We start from the raw sequence: 24,141 nt of genomic DNA, 5'->3' as shown, positions 1-24,141 counted from the left end.
GAAATGTTTGAAGGGGCTCTTTACCGTCAGCCTCACCCTGGCAGTGCTTACCTCTTCAGTTTTCTAGTGCTTTTCCCACCCCGAGCCATGCGTGCCTGTATGCAACACCTGGCTGCAGGTCACATGGTTGGGTCGGGGCCACGCTTCACATATCATCTTCAAACACACGCTTACTCGCTGTTATGCACACAAATGCTAAGCCATTAGAACCTCCAAAGAGAAAAAAAACACTAGTCCTGTGCCAAAACAGTTTAGTCTCATATGTGTCTAATTTTCTCTTATTGTGTCTACTATATTGAGTAATAGGAGTGTAAAGGTGACTATAGGGGTGTTATTCCATGTCCAGAGGGCTCTAATCGTGTTAGAAGTGTATTTAGAAGGTCATAAACAAGTTTTCCATCTTTCCTATGTCTTATTTTCTCTTATTATGTCTACTATATTGAGTAATAGGAGTGTAAATGTGACTATAGGGGTGTTAATTCATGTCTAGAGGGCTCTAATCATGTTAAAAATCATATTTGCAAAGTCACAAACACACTTTGTATCATCAGTTTGACTTTTTAGTTAATAATTATCACTTCTGATTTCATTTCCACTTGTTAGCTCATGTAATTAGCACTTTTTGATCTCATAATCATGTATTTTTAGCTTATGATTATCACTTTCTAGCTCTCTATCTCATAATTATGTCTCTTTACTTGTAATTATCACTTTTATGTCATAATTATGGCCTTTTCATTTAGTAATTTCTATATTTATCCCATAATTATAATTTCAACTTTTTATTTCATAATTATCTTTAATTATTTTGTTCTCATAATTTTGACTTTTTAATCTCGTAATTTTGATTATCCTTATTGCATCTAATTTAAACTTTTTTATCTCATAATTATGTCTTTTATCTAATAATTGTCTTTTTACCCCATAATTATGACTTTTTAATGTCGTAATTTTGATTTGTCTTTTTAAAATCTCATCATTTTCATATTTTGTATGATAATTATGACTATTTCATAATGTCGACTTTTTAAATGTCATAATTATGACATTCATATTAAAACGGGCTTCCATTGAAACGGGCTTAAAAAAAGTCATAGAAGTCATAAAATAAACATAGAGGGGAACTTGAAACTAGCCGGAAACAGTCCGATGACGCTACTTCCGGCCTATACAGAAGACATCCGGTTAGTCATATGATCCGCATCTTGGCTGTCAGCTGTCTTGTTGCGGCACCAGTTAGCGGCGGAGGTTGAGGATCTTTCTCCGATTGTTTTCTTCCGGCGATGGCAACTCTGGTGGCAAACCGGGCGATGGATAACGGCTTGGCGGCGGCAGCGAGGACTCACACCCAAGCTGTGACCAGAAATTACATCTCTCAGCCGAGGCTAAGTATGCCGACACGCACAGCTACATGCTACATACTCCTACCAGATATTAGACACTTGCAACCACGAGCAGCTAAATGAGTGAATGACGAGGTGACATGGCCATATGTTGCACCGTACAGCAGTAATTAGACGGGTTCATTAATCAAAATTAAGTTAATGATAGAAATACCATGTTTTCCAGCCGTGTAGGTGCAAATTTATGACACGAATTAAAAATAATAACATTTTAAAAAACGACGTAATTTATGCTTTAGCGTTCTGTATACCTTTTGTCGGTATGCTGATATTTTTAATATTTGTATTTTTGACAAGGTCGCAGTTCGTGTGTTAGCTAGGTGCTAGCTATGGTGCTAGCTATGGTGCTAGCTATGGTGCTAGCTAGGCGCTAGCTATGGCTAACGGTGGCTAATGCGGCATCACTTTGCCAGCTTGATGGCCGCCATTGCGTCCTTCACTCAAATCAGTCTTAATAACATCTTGATAACTTATAAAGGTGATAGTGGCATTCCGGCACCATTGTCAGGCCCGTATTAGACGCTAGCTGTTAGCATTGGTGAGTTAATTAGGTATGTAAATGTAAATAATGTAATTGTAAAAATGTAAATAATAAAAAATAATAATGTTTTTTTTATTCGGTGGCTTGAACCCAAATAATGAAATGCAGCGTTAGCTTGGTGAAAACTGGTGACGGATTGACGATCTGTCACGTGACCCCATCACATGAGTGTCAGCTGAAAACCTACTCAGGTTTGTATGACGTCACATATTGGTGCCATACAGTGGAAGTGTGATAAGTGCTTCTTTTTATGTAAACAATAGCCGTCATGCTTTGTTTGGGTCCAACATTTTAGATTAGATTATATTAGATTACATTCAACTTTATTGTTATTGCTCATGTCACTTGTACAGGGCAACAAAATGCAGTTAGCATCCAACCAGAAGTGCAATTTTATAAGTACCTTAGTAGTAAGTAAATGGACAGATCTATGTACAAACTATAACAGGCTGTGACTATAATACAGTGTGGATATATACAGGGATATAAATGACTATAATATGGCTATTGCAGATTATACAGATTATAAAGAGTATGCACAGTATAGATGTGACAATATATAATAACAGTAATATGTACAGTATTGCAATGAAGTGACTATGATACAGTGTGGATATATACAGGGATATAAGTGACTATATTATGGCTATTGCAGATTATATAAATTATAACATTAAATTAAAACATTTCACGAGGTGGCCATCTTTTCTTCCACTGACCTGGCCCTGATGATGATTTAGCAATAGCATCAAAAGAGCCAAGTCAGTGTTTATCATAAGACTGCTAGCCATCTGTGGTGCTGATGATGTCATTATTAATTTGCACAACTGGCCATGACGTCCTAGAGGTCATGTCCGCGTGACATGGATATTTTACAAATGTATATTTTCTTTGGCGTTTTGTCAACTTTTGGACAACTCTGGCCAGAAAACTCAGGCTGCAGCGTTTGTCAGTGGATGAGTAAAATGTAGCGTTTTGGTGACGTTAACTCATGTTTTAACACAAAGTTACTGACGTACGGGTGTTGGTTTGACGTGGTAGACGTGCATGACACGCATGCGATATTAAAGCGGACGCATTGGTTACCCTCTTTTTCCTGTTTTCTGCACACGTATGCCAACATTTTTCCTCGGTTTGCGTCCCATTTTCTGGTTAGCGTACAATATGGCACCCGTCACTTTGGACCTTGGATATTAGGCTCCGTAGCTACAGTGCTAGTTAGTGTTATGGTGCGGGGAGCTCACATGGGCAGTGCCGCTCTAACCACGGGTTGTTTTATACTAGGGACATATATTTCTATTGTATTGACGAGACTAGTTTAAAAAAAAAAAAAAAAGTGATATATTCTAAATCGCACCACTAATGGCTCTATAATGATGTTAAATGATTAGCCCTACACTAAAAAGTATTTATCTTTAGTATTTATCTTTTATTGGATGAGGGAGCTGGCTCACAGAGGTTGGTTACAAAAGGCAAACAATTATGTTGGTCATGCTGTAGAATTAAAAAAAAAATAAAATAAAATAAAATTACATTCAGCAATGCTTTGTTTGCATTAATTTTCATGCTTATTCACTTCCACATATTCATGTTTTTTTCAAAGCTTTTCTTAGTTTCTCATAATATTACAGCTTTAAAGAAATATATTTTGTCTTTAATATTTCAGCTCTGTGCTACTAAAATGACATTAATGTTAGTTTATTATCATGAAATTGCAACTTTTTTTTCCATCATTAGAATACACATTTTTTTCACTCAATATTTTGACTTCTCATAAAAATGGCATATGCTTTTTTTCCCGTATTTCTACTGTTTTTAAAAGTTTTCCATCAACATAATTTTTTTTCTCAAAATGATGACTTTATCCCCATCATGTTTAGACTTTAGCTATTTTGTTTACAACTTTTAAAGCATGATGTATTTTTTTCTATAATATTTAAAGGTTTATCCCACTCATAGCAGTATTGTTACTCCTACATAATATTACATTCATTTTCAGAAATTGGGCCTCTTTTCTGTTCGATTCAAACTTTCCTCTTTTAGTATTTATTCTTGGAAAATTATTTTTCCATTTTTGGTGTTTTATTTTTAAATGAGATTTTTTTTTTAGAGTGTGGGCCAATGAATAAACAGCGGACTGCGGCCTGCACTTTGGACACCCGTGGATTAGGTCATGAATTGTCACATTTGCTAACTGATATGGATCTTGTTAGTATGCTTTTTGACTTGTTCTTTAACTTTATGATTCATGTTGAACAGAAGACCTAAGTAGGGAAGCTGTGTTGTTTTTTTTTTTAAATCTTTTTTTTTTTTACAAATTGCAAATAGGTGCACATGACAGACCGGGACTAAAAGCTTCTAGGAGAAGAAGAAAATGACTTAATGGATGTGGGCCATCTTATTGCCAAAGCAAGGCCATTGTTTGCTGCCGCTCTTATATTTCCACATCTAAGCACCATCTAAGCATCACGGAAATGCTCTAATTCTGTTGTTGATGAATAGGCCGGTTTTTCTTCGCTTGCGTCTTTCTAAGCAGCAGCAGCAGGTAAAATCCGGCAAGTACTTTCCTGCAAATTCTCACATTTTTTTAGTCCACAATATTGATTGATGCGATGATGATTTGCATAATGGGGCACTGCTCATTCAGAAGGTCATGTTACGTAGGGGGGGTAAACGTGCGACTTGCGAATTATGCATGATGGTCCCAACTAAAAAGTCAACATAAACATAGATGATGTCAGCGTGTGAATTCGAAAAAGCTGAGGCGAAACTGAAAAGCTTTGATCGAAACTGAGAATGAACACAGGAGCCATTGGAAAGCTGAAGCTGGGCTAAAATGCTGTGGAAAAAACGCTAAAGTAGTTTGAGCTCGAATCAGGAATTGAACCAACCAACCAAACATCTCTGGGTGTGGATGCAAGCACTATTCAGCTTTCACTAATTTCTAAGTTTAAGTTCACCGTCTTCACAGTTCCACCATTACCATTAAATACTGTAGTTGATATGTGGCAGTCATTCAATTACAGTGACTACCATTTAAAGTGGTTTGGTACTTAATTAAAAAAAAATATATATATATATTAGGAAAGCAGGAAGTGAACAAATGTAAGAGTTACTGATTGTAAAAGTACCAGATGGAGGGGTAGGATTTAATAAGCTTTGCTTCTTCCTACTCCTTTTGGACATGTGGAGCTGTGAACTGATTATGGGATGCATTCAATTGGAATCTGATGAAAATCAAAATAAAAAAAATACATAAAAAAACAAAACTTAAATTATATTAGGAAAGCAGGAAGTGAACAAATGTAAGAGTTACTGATTGTAAAAGTACCAGATGGAGGGGCAGGATTTAATAAGCTTTGCTTCTTCCTACTCCTTTTGGACATGTGGAGCTGTGAACTGATTATGGGATGCACTCAATTGGAATCTGATTAAAATTAAAATTAAAATTAAAATTAAAATTAAAATTAAAATTAAAATTAAAATTAAAATTAAAATTAAAATTAAAATTAAAATTAAAATTAAAATTAAAATTAAAATTAAAATTAAAATTAAAATTAAAATTAAAATTAAAATTTATAAAATACATAAAAAAAACTTAAATTATATTATGAAAGCAGGAAGTGAACAAACGTAACAGTTAGTGATTGTAAAAGTACCAAATGGAGGGGTAGGATTTAATAAGCTTTGCTTCTTCCTACTCCTTTTGGACATGTGGAACTGGGAACTGATTATGGGATGCACTCAATTGGAATCTAAAATTAAAATTAAAATTAAAATTAAAATTAAAATTAAAATTAAAATTAAAATTAAAATTAAAATTAAAATTAAAATTAAAATTAAAATTAAAATTAAAATTAAAATTAAAATTAAAATTAAAATTAAAATTAAAATTAAAATTAAAATTAAAATTAAAATTAAAATTAAAATTAAAATTAAAATTAAAATTAATTAAAATTTATAAAATAAAGAAGTGGACAAATGTAACAGTTAGTGATTGTAAAAGTACCAGATGGAGGGGTAGGATTTAATAAGCTTTGCTTCTTCCTACTCCTTTTGGACATGTGGAACTGGGAACTGATTATGGGATGCACTCAATTGGAATCTGATGCATGTTCAAATGAAATTAAACCATTACCATAGTATCTATGAAAATATTCAATTTATTGAATCCTACTTGGTGGAACTACCATGGAACCACCATGAATTAGGACTGTGTAATAAATGGACATAAGTGGTTCATAAGATCACAATGGTAAGATACAGTAATTTTTTTGGGGGGAAGGGGGGCTTCTCAAAGCGCTGAGATTGAAGAACACCGTAAAATGGAAGAAGAAAATAAACAAACTGAAGACGTTTGTCTTTTGTTTTCCAGAGGCCTTTGTGTCTCTGGTGTCAAGTGGGACAAAAGCTATTAGCCCATGAGACGGCTCGTCTTTGTTTTAGTCATGCATTCTGCAGTGCGGTGAAAAGACGGAGCACGGCGCTGCGCCACTTTTGTCAAGACTTAATTAATGCTCATAATGTCATTGTGATCAATTAAAGTCTCATCTGTCACCGTGGAAGGCAATTCTGTGAAATCAGTCTTATTCTCTAAAAGTTTCTTTTCCTGACGCACAAGCTCGTCAGCGCCAGAAAAGACCTCGTTTTTCTTTCTGTACTTCTGTCAAACAGGAACTAAATCATGTGACCTGTTGTACACAAATAACCAGTCCTATGGCTCAACGTCCTTATGTCTTCTTTACTTAGCCTCAGCACAGTGGATGATTGAGGACTTGGAATTGGTTTCTAGTCCCTTATGTATCATTATACCAAAATAGGCCAGGTTGATTATTTAGTGGAAAGCCCATTCCATTGGACCAGGGGTCTCAAACTCAATTTACCTGGGGGGCCACTGGAGCTAGGGTCTGGGCAAGGCTGGGCCGCATCAGGTTTTTCCAAAAAAAACATTTATTAAAAACAGAAAAATATACAAACTTTTTCAGTGCTTTGGTTCCGATTTTCTACAATAAAAGCTCTGAAAAAACATTCCACTGTTCTCAAATATATTACTTTTTATTTTTCTGCACAAAATAAGATGAACAATAAATAAACAAATCAAGAATAAAGAAAATCAATCAGTAATAAATAAATATAATAATAATAATAAAACGACAAATAATAAAAACTTAAGAAACAACATATAGTTGGTGGATAGACAAATTATTTTTTTCATATTAAAATGAACAAAGCATTATTAGAGCCCTGTAGACATGACAAAACACGACTATAGTCACATTTATACTCTTTTTATTTACAACATATTGCGCAACTGCAGGGTCTTGAGACACATGCTAACTCGCAAACTAGAGAGCTAGCGACCTAAACTTTAGCCTTCAAGTTATTTCCTTTCAACTTAAATAGCCAAAAACTTACCACTTCCACACGGATAGGGAGGATAACTATTACGTTATTTAACCTTTAACATGAACATTAATCAAACGTAATATTTTTTCCTGGTACATGATACCATACAGCATCCATATCAAACTTGCGCGGGTCGCACTAACATTAAACTTTCATATCAAGGCGGGGGGGACTCAAACTAGCGTCCTGCGGGCGTGTTTGAGACCCCTGCATTGGACACTTCACAATTTATTTCAATTACAATTCTTTTTAATAAAAGTCTGGCGGCGAGCTTAGCAGGAAGATGTGATGAGTGTCGTTTTGCGGGGTAATTAGCATGTTAGCATTCAGCGGGGCTGTGGGAATGGCTTGTAGCTGCAGCTAAGATGTGAATCTGAAGCTGCGTATCACAGCAAGCCGCAGCTTTGTTGAACTCATTTATTGTCTGAACGCCGGCGCCCCATCTCCATCCCGGCTGCTTAGCCCCCCCCCCCGCTCCCGACAGCCCACTCCTCACCAAAGCACGCTGCCCCCCCACCCAATCACCCTTTTTAACTGGGAAATGGAATTGTGTTGGAATGCTCTGTGCCTCTTTTCTCCGGCACTTGAAGGGCCCATTCAGTATTTCACACCAAGGTGTCCTTCAGGGTGTGAGGTCAGGCTACCAAAACAGCCTGTAGTGGCAGATTAGGACCAATTAACATCTTTGTTCACAAAGGCTCTGGCAGCTGAACAGGCTGCAGGATGACCCGCGCCGCCATTGCATGCCACGCCAACAGACCGCCGTACTCCAGTTGAAGTAGTAAAAGGGCTAGAGAAGTTTGCGCCAGAGCAAACTGCCTTTAAGGTTTTTTTTTTTTTTTTTTTTAAAAACTGAAATGCCCCATAATAGCCGACGCTCAAGTGCCCTAGTTTGGTTTTTATCATGATGGGAAAAGTGCAACTACATATTCAAAAGTTATACACTCCAGGCTTGGTGCCCAAAAGGAAGAACAATAAATCAGTCTTGAAAACCCTTCATTTTTTTCCCCCCCTCTTAGAAACCGTTTAGGCTTTTCGGCACAATACTGTACAAAGATAGCTATTTTCCGTGGTTTGGAGGGGTGGGGGAGGGAGCATATGTTGCATGGATTGGGGAATACCTCCACTCTGTTAATGAACATGGCAGTATGGAAGCAGTATGGAAGGGTATTCCAACCAACTAATGCTTCCACCATGTAGACCAGGGGTGGGCAAACTTATTGACTCGCGGGCCGCATTAATTTAACAAAATTGACGGGGGGGGGGGGGGGGGGTTATGTAGTATTTTACACGTAACAGTCCATTTTTACACCTATATTTTTACACATATTTTACATGTAAAAGTGTCATGCAATCTGCTATATGTGCACTTTGAAATCATTTATTTGATGTAAACTGTGTTTCTCAATGTATTATTATTATTATTATTATTATTGTTATTTTTATTAGAATTATTATTATTAGTTATAGTAATGTTATTATATTATATTATTATTATTATTATTATTTTGTTATATTAATAATATTACTACAATTATTATATTAATATTAACAACAATATTAATATAATAGTAGTATTATTATCATTATTTGTATTACTATTATTGTGCTTGTGCTCCTTTTTCCAGGAGTATTTTGTAATATTACTACCATTATTATATTAATATTATTAACAACAATATTAATATAATAGTAGTATTATTATCATTATTGACAACATTATTATTATTATTATTATTATTATTATTATTATTATTATTATTATTATTATTATTATTATTATTATTATTATTATTATTATTATTATTATTATTATTATTATTATTATTATTATTATTATTATTATTATTATTATGTGCTTGTGTCCCTTTTTACAGGAGCATTTTGTAACAGACCACATCAAATAACGAAATTGATAAAGCAGCTACCTCAACCATCAAAAAATTGTCCCAAGCCACGATGCCAGGTTGTATGTTGAGTTCAAATGAAATATTTGGAAAAAAACAGGCGGGCCATATTGAAACACTTGGCGGGCCGGATGTGGCCCCCGGGCCATAGTTTGCCCACCCCTGATGTAGACACACCTGTGGTCATGACCAAAGGTGGACTCCTCCGAGGTGGTGGCTCTGGTCGAGATTCCTCCTGGGCATGTCCAACTGGTAGGAGGCCTCAGTCAAGACCCAGCCCTTTGAACTCCTTGGGGGTCCTCAAGGAGAAGCTGGAGAAAAGGGAGTCTGGATTTCCCTGCACGGATGTTGTCATTAAAGGGTACCAGTGGTCAGTCGTTGACGCCACCGAAGAGCTAAACCATTCCTAAATTTATTGGACCTTCCATTAATGTGGGTCACATGATGGAAATGGATCCATGTTGGTGCTTTTTGGAGTTTTTGTTTTTTTTTTCCGGAAGACTTTACAAGCGGGATAGGTGCGTCCCATTATATGCGTTCTTAGCTGCCTCTTTTTTTTAACTGTTTTTAGAAGGCACAAAAAAGAGGGGGGATGATTGTGTTTGATTCCAAAAAAAGCCATCTATGATAAGGTTGAGGAGGTCAAAGGTCTTCAAAGATCACCTGAACGGTCCAGTTGCCATTCAATCATTAGCTGACAATGTGATGACCGCTATTTTTTAGTATTTTGATCATGATTTATCACCGGGCGAGTCGTCGCTAATGTCTTATTCTGGTGTTTTGGCTAGCGCAGAGGTAGGGAACCTATGGCTCGGGAGCCAGGTAGGGCTCTTTTGATGACTGTATCTGGCTCTCGAGCATTTACCACAATAAAAATGTATGTTTGCTAACATTTTAAAGTAAACATCACAGAAATCACTGTTAAAAATATTCAAAATCAACAACTTTCTTATGCATTTTAATCCGTCCATCTATTTTCTACTGCAATACGGCCAACCATATCCATCTTTCCTGATGATATTTTCCAGGTCAAACACCAAAACTCCATTATTACTGGGTAATGTGGTAGTGTACCTCGGTCATTAAGATGTAAATGTAAACTTTTAGTTTCCTTTTAGTCAAATAGTCACCTAGCTAAAGCTGCAGAACCAAGCCTTCTGGTGAAGATGGCCAAAAGAATGAAATATACTGAGTATGGTGCAAAACCATGCAGCAGCAGAAGTTGCATTAATGGCAGCAAGTATTTGATTTATTATTAGACACTGCGATGCTCACGAAAGTGTGCTGGCCACACCCCCTTGGCGTGGGGTAGTGTGCCTGGTCTACGTAATTAGAGCCCATTATATCTAAAACTGTTGGTCTTACATAAAAATGCACACATTTTATTGCATTCAATGTTTAAAAAAATATATATGGCTCTCACAGATATACATTTTAAAATATCTGGTCTTCATGGCTCTCTTAGCCAAAAAGGTTCCCGACCCCTGGGCTAGCGTATAACATGATGGCGGTTCCCAAATGAGCAAACGCGTAGCCAAGTCGCTTTTCATTGAATTCTGAGAGACTCCATCTACCATGAAGATGTTGTAGACATCCAGATTGCAAAGATGTTTCTCTATAATTATGTAGCCCAATTTTCCCCACATTACCATCACCCGTCAGTAAATACAGTAGCTGTATGGAGCCCTTTTCAGATCCTCTGGCAATTTGTAAACTAAGTATAGTTATTATTTCTTTTTCAAAACATGGCCAACATGGCTTCTATGGCATTTGTGTGAAGAAAGGGCCAACCAGTAAATGACATAATCTTCAACATTTAATGACATTTTCAAGAGGATGTTTAGATGAAGGTGGCTTTGAAGGAAAAAAAAAAAAACAACTCCATGATGTTTGCCCAGCAAAGGCACCGTGTGTGTTGCTTTTTCATTCAGAAGATATTTACAATTAGTAAACATGAGTTTATCGATCGGGCGGCCCATGATCGATTTGCTTCAATTTGGGAGATGATTGATCGTCCGATCCTCCCGTATGATAGCCATCTCATCTTATCTACCGACACAGAGTTCTGAAAGTCTCATGCTTCCATTTATGACAGCAGGTCTTCCGGGTCCTGAAGCAGCAAAACAACCCCAGGCCATCACACTACCACCACCATATTTGACTCTTCTTTTTCCCCTCAAATCCCAGATGTAACGGGACACACACCTTCCAAAGGAGTTCAACTTTTGTCTAGTCCAGGGGTGGGCAAAATTTTTGACTCGCGGTCCGCATTGATATAACAAAATTTCCGGGGAGGGGGGCAGACTATATATTTTACACGTAACAGTCCACCTGGTATTATTGTATCTGTAAAATTGTCATGCAATCTGCTATTATTATTTATTATTTTATATTTATATTTAAATATTTTAAAAATAATAAAATATTATAATTAAAATAATAATTATTATATTATTATTATGTAAAATATGCGAATATAACAATATTATTATATATAATTAATATAATGATTAGCATTAATATAATAAATATAATAATCTACGGTTCTACGGTTTACTGTAGAATGAACAAGGTGAACGGACAGTTTCCTCAACTGGGATAAAACACTACTAATGGAGGTAAATATTGCTGTATAAGAAGCTGAAACCAGAGGGTATTTAAATATTTATGTCCAAAAGCAATGGCTGGAATAGCAAAATAGCATTATATTACATAACTGAGATTTTTGTTGCAACTGTAGTTAGGAATAAGTAGACGTGAACGCACACACACTCGGCTGAAAAACCTCAAAAATAATCACAGTAAATCAGGTCAATCAAGCTATTGTTTGTCTAAGGCAGGGGTGCTCATTAAGTCGATCGCGATCTACCGGTTGATCGCGGAGGTGGTACTGGTCGATCGCTGGTCGATTGCAGCGTGACATTAAAAAAATATCATCCTAGCATCAATGCCGTCACTTGATTGATATACAGGGCAGCCATTCAGATGACAACTGAATGTTGCCCTTCGGGCGACCAATCAAATCAAACAACGTCTCTAAGTGCAGCAGAACTTACGATGTCAGCCTATCATCCATCCCCGTTACTTGATTGACATACAGGACAACCAGTCAGATGACAACTGAATTTTGACCTTTAGGTCACCGCTCATGCGTAAACAACGATGCAAAGTGCTAAGCTAGTCGGCGAATTGCGTCAGATTTTAAGCCCTCGCTAAAGTTTATGGTCACTAAAATGAGTGAAGGAGCTGGACCAAGTAAAAAGGCAAAAACTGGACCAAGTAAAAAGGCAAAAAACATATCACTTCCATACGGATATGGAATATTATACGGATATTATGATACGGATATTATCCATAACTGATAAACATTTGGAAGTGTGCTCGAGGCTGGCTATCAGCAGCTACTGTCCCGACTATGCATCCCTGGCTGATTCAATTCAGTGCAAGTCATCAAAGTAAACTCAGGTAATTACAAAAAATGTTAATAGTTAATTATGTGTGTTTTGCAATATTGGCTCATTTGGTTATGTAAGGTACATCAACATACATTGTACGTACAAATAATCCTCAATACATTTGAAAATAAATAGATGTTTTGCATTTTTGTAGTGGGTAGATCATTTTGACTCGGTCATTTTAAAAGTAGCTCGCATGCTGAAAAAGTGTGAGCACCCCTGGTCTAAGGATAGTGCACCCCTTTTTAAAGGGTGAAAAACCCCAAGTCCACTTCATAATGTGGGCCAGTCCACGGAAGAACCAAAGCTGAGTGTGCAACAATGCATCATTGTGTGCATCGGAACACCTGACGCACAACTCTTCTATCATATAGGCTTTATGTGCTTTTATATGTCAATCACCGGAGCCATACTGTATGAAAGGATAACACCTGGCCCAGTGGGGTGCATCCACTATGCCGCTAATTAGGACTGGGAGTATCAAAGCTGTGATGAATGGGAGGGGAAACACTAGCGCAGCATCACGTCCTGTACTGTACGTCCATAGAACATACACACATAGAAAAAGACTGTTGGGCACTTTTTCAATTTCGTTGTAGTTGTTACAATGACGGGGCTGCACGGTGGTGGAGTGGTTGGCGTGCTGACCTCTCACCTAACAGACACATGTTCAATTCCACCCTCGGCCATCTCTGTGTGGAGTTTGCATGTTCTTCATGGGTTTTTTTCCGGGTACTCCGGTTTTCCTCCCACATTCCAAAAACATGCTAGGTTAATTAGCCACTCCAAATTGTCCATAGGTATGAATGTGAGTGTGAATGGTTGTTTGTCCTGTGATTGGCTGGCCACCAGTGAATGATTATTAGTACTACTAGTAGTAGTAGGCTAGTATTAGCCTGCTTATTGGCTTGCTTATTAGCTTGCTTTTATATACAATTTGTCGGAGATTTTTTTTTGTAAAAAAATGTACAAATTTTTTTTTTTTGTAAAAAAAAAAAAAAATCTATAAAAAAAAATACAATTATTTAGGGGGGCTTAAGAATATTTTAAAATAGGCCTAATGACACCACTGGCCCTTAGAAGTAAAAAAAAACCAAAAAAAAAACATGCTAGATTAATTGGCCACTCCAAATTGTCCATAGGTATGAATGTGAGTGTGAATGGTTGTTTGTCCTGTGATTGGCTGGCCACCAGTGAATGATTATTAGTACTACTAGTAGTAGTAGGCTAGTATTAGCCTGCTTATTGGCTTGCTTATTAGCTTGCTTTTATATACAATTTGTTGGAGATTTTTTTTTTTGTAAAAAAATGTACAAATTTTTTTTTTTTTGTAAAAAAAAAAAAAAATCTATAAAAAAAAATACAATTATTTAGGGGGGCTTAAGAATATTTTAAAATAGGCCTAATGACACCACTGGCCCTTAGAAGTAAAAAAAAACAAAAAAAAAAACATGCTAGATTAATTGGCCACTCCAAATTGTCCATAGGTATGAATGTGAGTGTGAATGTTTGTTTGTCTATATGTGCCCTGTGATTGGCTGGCCACCAGTTAATGATTATTAGTACTACTAGTAGTAGTAGGCTAGTATTAGCCTGCTTATTGGCTTGCTTATTAGCTTGCTTTTATATACAATTTGTTGGAGATTTTTTTTTTTGTAAAAAAATTTACAAAAAAATTTTTTTTTTTTGTAAAAAAAAAAAAAAAAATCTATAAAAAAAAATCTATAAAAAAAACAAAAAATTATTTCGGGGGGCTTAAGAAGATTTTAAAATAGGCCTAATGACACCACTGGCCCTTAGAAGTAAAAAAAAAAAAAACAACATGCTAGGTTAATTAGCCACTCCAAATTGTCCATAGGTATGAATGTGAGTGTGAATGGTTGTTTGTCTATATGTGCCCTGTGATTGGCTGGCCACCAGTCCAGGGTGTACCCCGCCTCTCTCCCCAAGACAGCTGGGATAGGTTCCAGCACCCCCCCCCCCCCCCCCCCCCCGCGCAACCCTCGTGAGGACAAGCGGTAGAAAATGAATGAATGAATATGTTACAATGACAATAAAAGACTATTCTATATTCTACTATTCTATGGAAAAATTGGAAAATTCTATGGAAAATTTGTTTTTGAAATATGTGAATTGATATCAAACTACTGGTGAATGAGCTGAAGGATATGATGCTGGATGACAAGGAAAATGACAGCTTAATAAGAAAGACGGTGCACCTTCTTCCAGTACTTTTACTTCAAGTATTTGCAGGAGGACACATGATGTACCCCCCCACCCCTCACCTTGGTTACTGTTGATCCATTATTACTGTCTTTTATGGATACGCTCAGAATATGGCCTCGTGTCAGGGCAATTGTCAAGCCATTCATAATCAAGTCAGTGTTTTAATTTTTTTCTGACATTTGGACCTGCGAGTGCATGAAAGCATAGCGCGAAAGGTCAGCATGTGATTATTCAGCGTAGCGGTGACGGCTGTAAGGAAGTATGCTTGTTTCCACCTTGATTGGTAGCTTTCAGCCGCCAAAAGAAAATGAGGAAATGAATGAATGGCTGTTATTTCAGCAAAAGGAGCAATGAAGTGTCTCTTCTTTTTCAGCGTACTCTACGGTGACGGGTGTGAACGGACCCTTGGTCATCCTGGATAATGTCAAGGTGAGCATCTATTCGCTGCGGGAGTGTTAGCGCAACACTGTTGATTGATTTGTATTGTGTGCTAACCATCGTATCTTACTGAGATGATCCAATTCCGTATGATTTTGGTTGCCATTGGGCAGCAATGCAGTGATGGCTGAAGTCGATGTTTCATTCAGTTCCCCAGATATGCTGAAATTGTCCATTTGACCTTGCCTGACGGCACCAAGAGGAGCGGTCAAGTCTTGGAGGTGATTGGGTCCAAAGCAGTGGTTCAGGTGAGATCAAAAATTTTATTTTTTTTTGTCTTAGTCCAGGGTTAGTCAACCCACGGCTCCTTTCGGTCATGACAAAAGAAAAAAAAAAAGATTATTTTTCCATGGAATTATTAACTATATATTATTTTAATTTAGTTTATTTAATGTCCTGGAGGGGGCGGCACGGCGGTCTAGTGGTTAGCGCACAGACCTCACAGCTAGGAGACCAGGGTTCAATTCCCACCCTCGGCCATCTCTGTGTGGAGTTTGCATGTTCTCCCCGTGCATGCGTGGGTTTTCTCCGGGTACTCCGGTTTCCTCCCACATTCCAAAAAAAACATGCTAGGTTAATTAGCAAAAAATAATACAAAAAAAAATAATTTTTGTATTTGAGTATTTTCAAAGCCAGTGTTTTTTTTTTTTTTTTTTTTTTAATGTACTGCTATTTTCCGGCAGGCATAGCTGAGGACAGCTATTTGTGGGGGTTGTGTCAATGTGACAAAGGCGGAGGCGAGGAGCAACGAGATGGCAGTAAAGGCTCGCCAGGGAATTCATGAGCATTATTATTTGCACAATGGTCAAGTGGTTAGCGTGCAGACCTCAAAGCTAGTAGACCCGGGTTCAAGCCCACCCTCGGCCATCTCTGTGTGGAGTTTGCATGTTCTCCCCGTGCATGCGTGGGTTTTCTCCGGGTACTCCGGTTTCCTCCCACATTCCAAAAAACATGCTAGGTTAATTGTCCATAGGTATGAATGTGAGTGTGAATGGTTGTTTGTCTATATGTGCCCTGTGATTGGCTGGCGACCAGTCCAGGGTGTACCCCGACTCTCGCCCCAAGACAGCTGGGATAGGCTCCAGCACCCCCGCGACCCTCGTGAGGAAAAAGCGGTAGAAAATGAATGAATGACTGTAGTTGTTACAATGACAGGGCTGCACGGTGGTCGAGTGGTTGGCGCGCAGACCTCGCAGCTAACAGACCCCAGTTCAATTTCACCCTCGGCCATCTCTGTGTGGAGTTTGCATGATCCGCCGTGCTAATATTGATGCTAATATCATCAATATGATGATAACATGAAGTAGACGAGACCGCTATCATTTTCAAAATAATTTTATACCCACCAAGAAACATTCCTCAATGTCTTTACTCTTTTAGTACCAAGCTGCAAATACAGTGATGACTTATTTTTATGCGTGTTTGTCACACTCCAATTTTTCAGATTATCAAAATATGTAAATATTATTTATTATTAAGAGAGAAAAAAAACATGACAATCTACCCCGTGTGAAAAAGTCATTGTTAAAACATAACATAATTGAGATAAATTGAGCTTTATCAATGTGGAAAAAAAGCCTTTTCTAAAGGTTTAGGACTCCAGCCAACCACAATAAGAGCCATTATCCACAAATGGCCAAAACGGCAAGTCCACCAAACCAAATGAAGACATCGGAGTGACCTGTTCAAAGTCCTGACCTGAATCCTAATGAGATGCTGTGGCATGACCTTAAACAGGCTTCATGCTGGAAAAGCCTCCGATCACAAACGCTTGATGCTGCTAAGTGTGGCGCAAACCAATTGTTAACGTTAGTGCCAATCACGTTCTCACACCACTGTATGTCTTATTTTCTCTTATTAAGTCTACTATTTTGGGTAATAGGAGTGTAAGGGTAACCATAGGGGTGTTATATCATGTCTAGAGGACTCTATGAATGTTAAAAAGCAAATTTAGAAGGTGGTAAACAGAAGAAGGTTGTATCTAACTATGTACATACACTGGTCAGGAACCAGTGAACCGCCATAAAGAAGGATTTCTTTATCCTGGTAAAGGAACCTTCATTCCGTGTGGTGAATGTTGGTGTTTGAGAGGTTAGCATGGACTGCATATGTCTTGTTTTTTTCTCAGGTGTTTGAGGGGACGTCAGGCATTGATGCCAAGAAGACGGCGTGTGAGTTCACTGGTGACATCCTGCGTACGCCGGTCTCAGAGGACATGCTCGGTATGAGGACCGTGCGTTGTATTGAATCCATGACTGACACAGAACATCACATTTCAGTGGGCCTTTGGAACCTCTTCCACTAGTCCACAAATTCAGTTGCTTGTGCTGGTTGGTTTTAGATAAGATCTGTGGAAACAACATGAGCTGATCAAGCTGCTCTCTTTCAGGGCGAGTGTTCAATGGCTCAGGCAAACCCATCGACCGGGGACCAAGTGTTCTGGCTGAGGACTATCTGGATATCATGGGTACCTCTTTTTCTGAACTCTTGCTGCCCATTCACATTCCTCCACTTCCTAATAAATAGAATTAATAGCAATTCAATGAATGATTACCGATTGGCTGATGCTCATACATGACCCCGGTGGAGTCACCAAAATGAACTGAACCTTTAGAAGGAGTAGAAGTAGTAGTCATGTGATGGAACCACCAGGAAAACCTCCTGGAAATCAACCTGCTTGAATGTCGTTGTGTAAATTGTATTTAGTGCCAGATCACAGTAACGCTTACCAGGAAAAACATCAATGTATGTGTCTTTGTTTATTACTTCCTCATGAGTTCCACAGTAACCACTCTAAATGTATGTGTCTTTGTTTATTACTTCCTCATGAGTTCCACAGTAACCACTCTAAATGTATGTGCCTTTACTTATTACTTCCTGATTACTTTCTCAGTAACTACTCTATAAATGTATGCGCCATTACTTATTACTTCCTGATTAGTCCCTCAGTAACTACTCTAAATGTATGCACCTTTGGTTATTACTTCCTCATGAGTTCCACAGTAACCACTCTAAATGTATGTGCCTTTACTTATTACTTCCAGATTAGTTCCTCATTAACTACTCTAAATGTATGTGCCATTACTTATTACTTCCGGATTACCTTCTCAGTAACTACTCTAAATGTATGTGCCATTACTTATTACTTCCTGATTAGTTCCTCAGTAACTACTCTAAATGTATGCACCTTTGGTTATTACTTCCTCATGAGTTCCACAGTAACTACTCTAAATATATGTGCCTTTACTTATTACTTCCCAATTACTTTCTCAGTAACTACTCTAAATGTATGTGCCATTACTTATTACTTCCTGATTAGTTCCTCAGTAACTACTCTAAATGTATGTGCCTTTACTTATTACTTCCTGATTAGTTCCTCATTAACTACTCTAAATGTATGTGCCATTACTTATTACTTCCTGATTACCTTCTCAGTAACTACTCTAAATGTATGTGCCTTTACTTATTACTTCCTGATTAGTCCCTCAGTAACTACTCTAAATGTATGTGCCTTTACTTATTACTTCCTGATTACTTTCTCAGTAACTACTCTAAATGTATGTGCCATTACTTATTACTTCCTGATTAGTTCCTCAGTAACTACTCTAAATGTATGTGCCATTACTTATTACTTCCTGATTAGTTCCTCAGTAACTACTCTAAATGTATGTGCCTTTACTTATTAATTCCTCAGGAGTTCCTCGGTAACTACTCTAAATGTATGTGCCTTTACTTATCGCTTCCTCATTAGTTCCTCAGGAACCACTCTAAATATGTGCCTTTACCTATTACTTCCTCATGAGTTGCTCAGTAACTACTCTAAATGTATGCGCCTTTACTTATTACGTCCTCTTTAGTTCATCAGTAACTACTCTGAATGTATGTGCCTTTACCTATTACTTCCTCATGAGTTCCTCGGTAACTACTCTAAATGTATGCGTCTTTACTTAGTACTTCCTCTTTAGTTAATCAGTAACTACTCTAAATGTATGTGCCTGTACCTATTACTTCCTCATGAGTTCCTCAGTAACTACTCTAAATGTATGCGCCTTTACTTGTTACTTCCTCTTTTGTTCATCAGTAACTACTCTGAATGTATGCGCCATTACCTATTACTTCCTCATGAGTTCCTCGGTAACTACTCAAAATGTATGCGCCTTTACTTATTACGTCCTCTTTAGTTCATCAGTAACTACTCTAAATGTATGTGCCTGTACCTATTACTTCCTCATGAGTTCCTCGGTAACTACTCTAAATGTATGCGTCTTTACTTAGTACTTCCTCTTTAGTTCATCAGTAACTACTCTAAATGTATGTGCCTGTACCTATTACTTCCTCATGAGCTCCTCAGTAACTACTCTAAATGTATGCGCCTTTACTTACGACTTCCTCCTTAGTTAATCAGTAACTACTCTGAATGTATGCGCCTTTACCTATTACTTCCTCATAAGTTCCTCGGTAACTACTCTAAATGTATGCACCTTTACATCCTACTTCCTCATGATTTCTTCAGTAGCTACTCTAAATGTATGTGCCTTTACCTATTACTGCCTCATGAGTTCCTCAGTAACTACTCTAAATGTATGTGCCTTTACTTCATACTTCCTCATTAGTTCCTCGGTAACTACTCTAAATGCATGTGCCTTTACTTCATACTTCCTCATTAGTTCCTCGGTAACTACTCTAAATGCATGTGCCTTTACTTATTACTTCCTCTTTAGTTAATCAGAAACTACTCTAAATGTATGTGCCTTTACGTCCTACTTCCTCTTTAGTTCCTCAGTAACTAGTCTAAATGTATGTGCCTTTACGTCCTACTTCCTCATGAGTTCCTCAGTAACTACTCTAAATGCATGTGCCTTTACTTATTACATGGAAAATGAACTAACCCTCATGGGTTCCTCGTATCTAGTGGACTCTCACAATGCTATTGATAATATTTCAATAGGAAATCAGGAATCCTACATTGCGGTAAGTCCCTTCTCGGTGACTTAAAAATAGCCACTCCAAAGGCAGAAATGCATTTTCAACATCTGACAGCAGGGGGCCCACAATGACATTGTACAGCAGCCGGTGCATGGGAGAAAAAAAGGTTGGGGACCCCAGTGATAGACCACCCACTAACCCTTTCATCCGGTCTTGTCTCGTCAATGAAAAACTCACACACGAGTCGTCACGTTTTAGTCACCAAAGAGACAAGTCTGGCTCGTCTCAGTCTTGTTTTGGATGGTCAAAGACATGATTTTATCATCGTTGAGGAGAACAACATTGATGTCATGTGACGTGACTGTCCATGTTTTATGTATGTTTGTTTTGTTGTCCAGGTCAGCCCATCAATCCCCAGTGCCGCATCTACCCAGAGGAAATGATCCAGACTGGCATCTCTGCAATTGATGGCATGAACAGCATCGCCAGAGGACAGAAGATCCCGATTTTCTCAGCTGCTGGACTGCCCCACAATGAAGTGAGACCAGCAATATACTTCATAGCACATCACACAGACCAGTTTCTAGTAGGGGTCTCACAGGACCAGACGTGCACCAGACGAGATTTTAACATTCATTCAAACAAATTGCCTCATTATTAATGTTTCCGTATGGGGTGCCGTGTACTGTGTGTGTGTGTATGCTAGCAGCCCCGCCTCTCCCCACAGAGAGAAAGTGACTGTATGACTAACAAGAGGTCCCACGCGGTTTTTCTATGAAGCATTTAGCAGCTGAACCATAGCTCCAAGTTTCCCAGTCACATCACAATCTTTCTAGGAAATAATTTGTCATATTCGCTCTCAAAATGGCAGAAAAAAAAATGCACATTTAAACGGAGATATGCGGATGGAACACAGGAGGTGGGAGAGCTCATTGTTTTGTTAAGCGCAACAGCAAGCCACTCTGCCTTCTTCTGTGTCAGACACTTCAGCTCACTCCACGCCAACATGGAGCTGGAATTGACCATCAATCCGGCCGAGTAATGGCGTGTGTGGAGAGGAGGGAATGATGATGTTTCCCGCTTTGTTGTTTTAAAGGGAAACCAACGTGTTCCAAAACATGTGGGTGGGTCTTCAAGTCATGTTGTGGATAAGACGCCACACAAGCTGGAGGCGGACATTTGCGTGTGTCTGCCGGGGAAACTAATAGATCATTTAAATGTTTGGGATGGCGAAAGTTGAAATCCAATGAAATACCGTATTTTCTGGACTATAAGTAAGGCCAAAATTGCATTCATTCATTCATTTTCTACCGCTTTTTCCTCACGAGGGTCGCGGGGGGTGCTGGAGCCTATCCCAGCTGTCTTCGGGCGTAAGGCGGTGTACACCCTGGACTGGTCGCCAGCCAATCACAGGGCACATATAGACAAACAACCATTCACACTCACATTCACCCCTATGGACAATTTGGAGTGGCTAATTAACCTAGCATGTTTTTGGAATGTGGGAGGAAACCGGAGTACCCGGAGAAAACCCACGCATGCACGGGGGAGAACATGCAAACTCCACACAGAGATGCCCGAGGGTGGGATTGAACCCTAGTCTCCTAGCTGTGAGGTCTGCGCGCTAACCCCTAGACCACCGTGCCGCCCTCCAAAATTGCATAATTAGGTAAAAAGTGGCATTTTTGCAGGTAATTTATTTTCCAAACTACTTGACCAAAACAGACATTCCGCCATCTTGGAAGGCAAGTTGTAACAATAATAAAAGAATACAGAACAGGTTGAATAGGTGTAAGATATGCTAACACAATGCTTATTCAGCTACACAAAAAATAAACATAAACAGAAAAGGTGTCCACTTTTTTCATTTATAAGTCGCTCTGGAGTATAAGTCACAGGAACAGCCAACCTATGAAAAAAAAGTGCGACTTATAGTCCGAAAAATCCGGTAATATCCTTCCGCCAACAATATGGATGGACACAAATCTGCATACCGTTACAGCCTGATGTCCAGGCTTCTTTATTATGGCATTAAAGCACAAATGCAGCTGTCATCTGTAATGTCATTCACCCTTGCTAATGGCCCGATCAAAAGAGAGTCCCCACTGTAGAGTAGCTCCAGCAAACATGACCCGCGTAGCCCTACTAATGACCGCGCACTTGTGGTGCCATCTGGATGGTGTGAAAACCTGACTGCTTATTTCATTAAGCGCATGTCACACAGGTCATTTGTGTGGGGGTTCGTCTGTGCACCAGGTGCCTCGTCCCGGGGTGCACGGAGGGGTCAGGCGGGATCAGCACACATGAAGTGAAAAGCCTGAAGTTCCTCTTCGTTTATGCTACTCTTTGGTAGGCTGCGTACCGCGTCAGCTAGCATCCAGTTCAAGCATGAACGCTAATAAATAATACATTCATTCATTTTCTACCGCTTATCCTCATGAGGGTCGTGGAGGGGGTGTGTGTGCTGGAGCCTATCCCAGCTGTCTTATAGACACATATAGACAAACAACCATTCACACTCACATTCATACCTATGGACAATTTGGAGTGGCTAATTAACCTAGCATGTTAACCTAGAGATGGTCGAGGTTGGAATTGAACTGGGGTCTGTTAGCTGCGAGGTCTGCGCGCCAACCACTCGACCACCGTGCAGCCCTGTCATTGTAACAACTACATTCATTCATTCATTTTCTACCGTTTTTTCCTCACGAGGGTCGCGGGGGTGCTGGAGCCTATCCCAGCTGTCTTGGGGCGAGAGGCGGTGTCCACCCTGGACTGGTGGCCAGCCAATCACAGGGCACATATAGACAAACAACCATTCACACTCACATTCATACCTATGGACAATTAACCTAGCATGTTTTTTGGAATGTGGGAGGAAACCGGAGTAACCGGAGAAAACCCACGCATGCACGGGGAGAACATGCAAACTCCACACAGAGATGGCCGAGGGTGGGCTTGAACCCGGGTCTCCTAGCTTTGAGGTCTGCGCGCTAACCACTCGACCATTGTGCAAATAATAATGCTCATAAATTCCCTGGGGGGCCTTTACTGCCATCTCGTTATTAAGTGCTGTGTGTGCGCGCTCCTCGCCTCCGTCTTTGTCACATTGACACAACCCCCACAAATAGCTGTCCTCAGCTATGCCTGCCGGAAAATAGCAGTACATTAAAAAATACTCAAAAAAAAAAATTATAATACATTTTTTTGTCAATTTCTGCTCCATATTTGTTCCCACTCGTTGCTCCACATTAACTTACGGTGCGGGCCGAGGGTCATACCGGAATCACGATTCAGGCAGTGCCAGGGTGTGGACGTACTGGAGTGTTGCCGTAAACACGTTGACTTTATTTCCTCAGATCGCAGCCCAGATCTGTCGCCAGGCCGGCCTGGTGCAGAAGTCCAAGGACGTGATGGACTACAGCTCGGACAACTTCGCCATTGTGTTTGCTGCCATGGGGGTAAGCATGGAAACGCTAACATTCACCTGACGTGTTTCCCAGCCAGCACATCTGTCTCGCTAATCCACCTCTTAACCCCTACCTCCTGTATTCATGAGGTGATTTAACCTTTAAAGTCGCTCTTGTTACTTCTGCGCCTCTGAGCATATCCTCCCGCCGTGGAGAGGGCCGCTGTCATCCTGCCGGTATCAAATTCTCTCCCCTCAGCTGTCCGCCTATTGTCACAGGGTGACCTTTGCCAATTTGCTTCACTTCTTCAATACTTCCATCCCCCACTTCCACACTAAAGCAAATCACTCCCATTTGCAGAATATACCCCTCACAAGCTGCCTGACGTACTTCATTGGAAGCTCGTCATCATCAAGCTGTTGTTGACGT

General features: G+C 39.1%; 1 protein-coding gene across 1 annotated transcript in view; it reads left to right on the top strand.

Moving 5' to 3' along the window:
- The first annotated feature begins 1,176 nt into the window (after positions 1 to 1,176).
- The window catches only part of atp6v1ba (ATPase, H+ transporting, lysosomal, V1 subunit B, member a), a 33,577-nt gene continuing 10,612 nt past the window's right edge, over positions 1,177 to 24,141 (top strand). The window contains exons 1-7 of the mRNA XM_058056662.1: positions 1,177 to 1,389; positions 15,312 to 15,367; positions 15,526 to 15,624; positions 17,505 to 17,598; positions 17,766 to 17,843; positions 20,701 to 20,840; positions 23,662 to 23,763. Of these exons, the coding sequence (XP_057912645.1) occupies positions 1,284 to 1,389; positions 15,312 to 15,367; positions 15,526 to 15,624; positions 17,505 to 17,598; positions 17,766 to 17,843; positions 20,701 to 20,840; positions 23,662 to 23,763 (675 nt within the window). The 5' untranslated portion in view covers positions 1,177 to 1,283. The remainder of the gene's footprint in view (positions 1,390 to 15,311; positions 15,368 to 15,525; positions 15,625 to 17,504; positions 17,599 to 17,765; positions 17,844 to 20,700; positions 20,841 to 23,661; positions 23,764 to 24,141) is intronic.

Source organism: Doryrhamphus excisus, chromosome 19, assembly GCF_030265055.1.
Source record: "Doryrhamphus excisus isolate RoL2022-K1 chromosome 19, RoL_Dexc_1.0, whole genome shotgun sequence".
NCBI classification, from domain to species: domain Eukaryota; kingdom Metazoa; phylum Chordata; class Actinopteri; order Syngnathiformes; family Syngnathidae; genus Doryrhamphus; species Doryrhamphus excisus.
This window is presented reverse-complemented; position numbering and strand designations above follow the sequence as displayed.